The sequence below is a fragment of the Microtus ochrogaster genome, chromosome 8, assembly GCF_000317375.1.
Source record: "Microtus ochrogaster isolate Prairie Vole_2 chromosome 8, MicOch1.0, whole genome shotgun sequence".
NCBI lineage: Eukaryota > Metazoa > Chordata > Mammalia > Rodentia > Cricetidae > Microtus > Microtus ochrogaster.
Genome location: NC_022015.1, coordinates 83,811,351 through 83,816,769, shown reverse-complemented (window position 1 = coordinate 83,816,769; position 5,419 = coordinate 83,811,351). Strand labels below are relative to the sequence as shown.

The window sequence follows — 5,419 nt, the reverse complement described above, 5'->3', positions numbered from 1 at the left end:
GTGGTCCAGTATTTTAGATGTATCTATCTGTTAACTGCATGATCTAGTGTTTTAGATGCATCTATCTGTTAAAGGTGTGGTCCAGTATATTAGATGTATCTATTTAATAGAAAACAAATGTGAATGTCCCTAACAGAAGCAGCACATGTTGAGCCCTTCCTCTCCTTTCTCCCTAGTCACAGTCCAAAGATCCAAGAAGCACAGTTTGGAAACCATAGGGAGGAATGAGACCTTGCTCTGTTCCTTGCTTTAGAGCAAAGAAGCTAAACACAGAGAAGGCAGCGGCCTTCCCTAGGTCACGGGTCTAGAAATCAATGTGGCTTAGAAGGAATGAACAATATGAAAACTATACTACCCAGGAATGCCATTTACATGCGTGTAACATGATCTTGGTTTTTAATAATAACTCCATACAGAGAGTATGAGTTACTGTATGAGATGAGAAAATTGACATTCAGGAAAGTGAGCCACTCCATGTCACATGGCCCTGTAAGTAGAGGCAAAGCCATAGTAATTGTGTCTGGGACATTGCGAACATGTTAGCATGTTATATTATTTTGTTCTTCAACAACTGCTGCAATCACTGTCCCTAATTTTACAGAAAGGCAAGACACAGACTGCTTAAAGGGGCTATCTACAGTCTGCAAGTTAGTCTGAGTCATGGTGCTGTTTCTGCACTCCACAGTGCCTGAGATCAAAAGCCCCGAGCCCTCTCTCCTAGCCCAGTGCTTTCCCCAGTAGCACTTGAAACAAAAGACAAAATTTCATTCATGCTCTGAGTCATTCCCAGACTTCCTCCCAGAGCTGGATCTTCTTCTTCCCGGCCCTGACTTAATCTGGCCTGGTCTAGTTCGTAGGACTCACCTCCTTCTGGTTACAGCGGGTAAGAAACAGGGAAACCTCCTCCAGGTTCTGGGGCTTCAGGTCATTGACAGCCAAGATATGGTCTCCATGGCAGAATATGCACCCTAGTCGGGGAGGGCCTTCCCACTGAGCCACACTGCAGTGGGAACACAGCATCCAACAAGAAAGTGAGGCAGAGTTCATTGGCTCCTTGTGGGGGCAGGAATGGGGCCTGTGGGATTACCTCACTCTGTGCTGAGTTGCCCCATATTGGAAGCCAACCCTCTCCTTCTGTCTGGACTAACTTCCTCCCTGCCTCCCTTCCCTCAGAAGCTTTGCTCCAAGCTAATCACCCTGGCAAGGCCCTGCCAAGTCCAGTCCCTTGTTTTGCTTGTAGTTAATCTCTCCTGTCCCAGGACTTATAATTATGCACGGTGGGAATACTTTAACTGTAGTTCTGAATAAGATATACTTTTTATATTTACTGACTCACAGGCCTCTTCTTTTCATCTGGCTTTATGACCTGGGAGTACAGAACTCCCTTTCTGTTTCCTTAGCTGGTGTTTAAAAATTGATAACTGCACAGTTCTAAGAAAACAGGATGCTCAACAAACACCTGCCAGAACTGAGCACACAGAGCTGCAGTGAATATTTAATAAGTGGATGAATGAACAGACATGTAAGCTTGGTCACAGACAAGTCCATAGGCTGAGCAGGCGTTTACGAGTCTTAAATTACAAAAATTTTGTAAAAATGGAAAGTTATGGCAGTATGGGATCTTATTTATATTAAAGAGTTACCTTGTAAAAATTCAGTCTTTCACCAAAATGAATTAAACATGTTGGCTTATTTATTTTAAGATGGGGGAGGGGAGAGCATCTCATTATGTAGCTAAAGCTAGCCTTAAATCTACTATGAAGCTTAGGTTGGCCTTGAGGTCTATTCCAGGGAACTAAGATTACTGGCCTGTGCCAACATGTCCAGTCACAGTCTAGGAGGATGTAGAATTAGATAAATAGTAATTATGGGAGGCAGAGACAGGAGGATCTCTGTTGAGTTCGAGGCCAGCCTGATCTACAGAGTGAGTTCCAGGATAAGCTCCCAAGCTACAAAGAAACCCTGTCTCGAAAAAACAAAGCAAAAAATATTTGCCACACAGAATTTTGAGCTTGTGTTTGGAATAGAGGTTTGAATGGGGTGTGGGACTCTTAGGCCCGCATATATATCTTTTTCTTTTAGATCTTACAACCTTGTTCTCTTCTTTCCTTCTTTAAATATTCACTCCATGGTGCCTGGAACGGCCCCTTGCCATCCATTCTCCTTTGAAGGATCAGAAACATCCTGAGTTCTGGGCTTTTTGGTTCTCTTAGACCCCCTCAAAAGCTGACCTCCTATATAACAATAATCTTTCTGCTGGCGAGCCCTCTCTCTGGCAACAGCAGCCCTAGTGCTCTGTTGGCTTTGTCAGATATGGTATTCAGAACGAGGGTGTCATTTCATCTCTGATATCTGTTCAAAGGTTCACCTACCATATCCGTCCCGCCGCTTCTACAAGAGCAAGATAGTCGATGGCATCTCGAGGAGTGAGGAACACATTCAGAGTCTCCACTTGGCTCTCGTCGGGGACATTGCTGGGACAGAAAACATTTGTGTAAGTCGCGTCAAACAGCCGATGGAACCTCGCTCTGAGCTATCCTTTCAAAGTGTATTTTTGGCCTTCTGCTTCTGAGATGACATTTTCCAGTTAAAGCTTGCCCAAAACACACCAAGAAAGAAATAGGAATTTAAGGTACAGAAAGACATTCATTAATCCTCCCTGCCCCTCTGGCATGTGGTAGTGGTTGGCAGACAGCAGAAGGAGGCAAAACTGGACCAAGTGGGCTTATAACCATCTCCATCTAGTCAATTTACATGTTTGTTTTCTGGAAATTATTCCATACAGGAGGGCATGGAAAACAGCTAAAAATCGCAACTATCTTGTCAGGTGCCCTTGACGTCACCTAGGACCTAAACTCTCCCCTTCTCATCTGCTCAGCACCTCAGGAGGCTTGCCTGCCCCCACAACGCTAGTGCGGGAGGCTGGTGATGCACGCTGATGCTGGATCAGCGTGGTCCAGGTTTTAGGGCCCGAAAGACTGGCCAAGGGAAAAGCATTGAAACCATTGGGAGGGCCACCCCATCCCGGGGGACCACTCTTCTTCCAACTCTATCATTTACTGTCTATGGTCACAACACCAGTGACACAGAGAAGGGCCACAGCCTCAATGACACACAGAGGAACCCTGCCATGCTTGTCTGACTTGGGAATTTTCAGGAACTACTTTGAAATTTATAATATTGAGTGCATTTAAGGCATCTGTCTTGTTCTTAGGGCCCACAAAGTTTTAGAAATCAGGGCTTTACTTGAGTAATATAGACAATTTCACAACAGTTAGGGAGGCGGACCCCGTTTTGTCTTCTGCGGTCTGTGCTTCCAGGTCAGCAAGTGAAAGATACAGATGACTCCCTGTGCCAAGTTCTTGCAGAGAAGTTGCCTGCTCCGGAGTCTCCGGAGAGCTCTGGGTTTCAGCTTGGCCATCAGCAGATGCAGGGGTCGATTGTTTGAAGAAGCTGGAGTATAAGAAGTTGAACAAGGGTCTGTTTAAGCACCCACGGTGGCAGCTATCCACTCTACCTGTCATCTAACAGCCGTAAGAAGACGTAAGAAGCCTTGGAACACGTTCAGCCAACATAATCCCACCAGAGGCAGAGTCAAACTGAACAAGCCTTCTTTCTAAAAATGGATTTGGAATCGAAATAACATTTTACAGGGTTGGGAGAACAGGGTGAGAGTATGAGAGACATAAAAGCCAAAAAAAACCCAGAAGACTTCTCAAGACAGAAGTGTCCTGATGTCGCAGGTGGCTTCTGTGGGTGAGGAAACCATCGCCACCTTCCTTTCTCTTAAGTCCACAGGTTGAATGCCCGTCCCTTGAGCATCTGAAATCGGAAATGCTACCTGACAATACGGATGCCGCGTGTGGAGTAAGTCCACACCATCACGCTGTCTTTCATGAACAAAGTCAATTTCAAACACTTTTGCCTAAGCTTATCATCAGGTTATATATATAAGGTACATTTGGAAATATGAATCGTGCATGTATTTTATGTTTAGATGACTTCTGTTCCACAAGAGATCTCATTATGGATATGCAGATATTCCAAAATCTGAAAAAAGAAATAATTCTGAAACCAGAAACGTTTATAATCCTAAGCATTTCAGATAAAGGACATCGACCCTAATCAATCAATGTGCAGAGCGGAGTCTTTGTGATGCTTTGAAGCAATTTCTCAACAGTTCAAAAATGAACTGGGGGCTAGAGAGACGGCTCGGTGGGTAAAGTGCTTGCTTTGTAAACAGTAGGGCCGCAGGCTCTCCAGGGCCCATGGAAGGCCAGGCGTGGTAGTGTTTCTCCAATCCCCATGCTTCTGTGGTAAAATGGGATGTGGGGAATCCTAGGAAGTTCACGGGCCAGTTCATGTGGTATGTGCAGTGGCAAACAACAAGAGAATGACTCCAACAAAGCAGAAGATGAGGACACCAACACCCAAGGTTGCCCTCTGAGCTCTACATGTGCCTTATGGCTCATGTCAACGCCACATGCGTGCACGCGCACACGCGCGCGTGCGCGCGTACACACACACACACATTATCCATATATGCACATACATACATATATATGCATATATCCTCACACAAAGGTTAACACGCTGAATTGGTGGTAATTGCTCTATTAAAAATAGGTTAGCTATGCCGGGCAGTGGTGGTGCACGCCTTTAATCCCAGCACTTGGGAGGCAGAGGCAGGCGGATCTTTGTGAGTTCGAGACCAGCCTGGTCTACAAGAGCTAGTTCCAGGACAGGCTCCAAAACCACAGAGAAAACCCTGTCTCAAAAAAAAAAAAATAGGTTAGCTAATAGCAGTACTTAGAAGGCATATACACTCACCAGGATCTCATTGACATGTAATTGCTCTCAGATTTCTTGAAAACTTGGTCTGGACTACTGGATTCAGTGGAGTCATCAGAATCGCTGGAGTCAGCAATATTCTTCAACTAAAGGCATGAAAAGAAGATGTAAGGATACATGTCTGCCAGTGGCCAGGCCCCTCCTCACCTCCCACTACTCTAAAATAGAATCACACATCCTCATCGCAAGGACAGCCGCTCTTCAGAGAATATCACCTGGCCTTAACCAAGGGAGATGGAGCCACAGTTTCTGGCAGATTCAAAGCCTGTTTTCCCTTCCTGGGAGCCCTTGGCTCCCATTCCAGACACAGGCATTCTATTGAGAAGCTTTGGATTTTCCTGTCTGCCCATTCCTGGTCATTCACTGCATGAGCCTTTCCTCCAGGGGATTAATTCTATCATGGAACCTCGGAAGCTGATTGGGCCAAAGACTGGATGTAATTCTTGCTTCATATCCACGGATACTTCCCCTCCAGTTCATATCCACTGACTTCTCTTCATATCCATGATTCTTCCTCTCTAGTTCATATCCACTGACTTCTCTTCATATCCACGGATACTTCCTCTCT

General features: G+C 45.3%; 1 protein-coding gene across 2 annotated transcripts in view; it reads right to left on the bottom strand.

Moving 5' to 3' along the window:
• The window catches only part of Plekhs1 (pleckstrin homology domain containing S1), a 17,999-nt gene that overhangs the window by 3,229 nt on the left and 9,351 nt on the right, over positions 1 to 5,419 (bottom strand). For both annotated transcript variants that reach the window (XM_013348137.1, XM_013348138.2), the window contains 4 exons: positions 4,831 to 4,937; positions 3,247 to 3,453; positions 2,373 to 2,474; positions 865 to 1,000 (listed from right to left, as the gene is read on the bottom strand). In XM_013348137.1, coding sequence (XP_013203591.1) covers positions 865 to 1,000; positions 2,373 to 2,474; positions 3,247 to 3,453; positions 4,831 to 4,937 — 552 coding nt within the window. The remainder of the gene's footprint in view (positions 1 to 864; positions 1,001 to 2,372; positions 2,475 to 3,246; positions 3,454 to 4,830; positions 4,938 to 5,419) is intronic.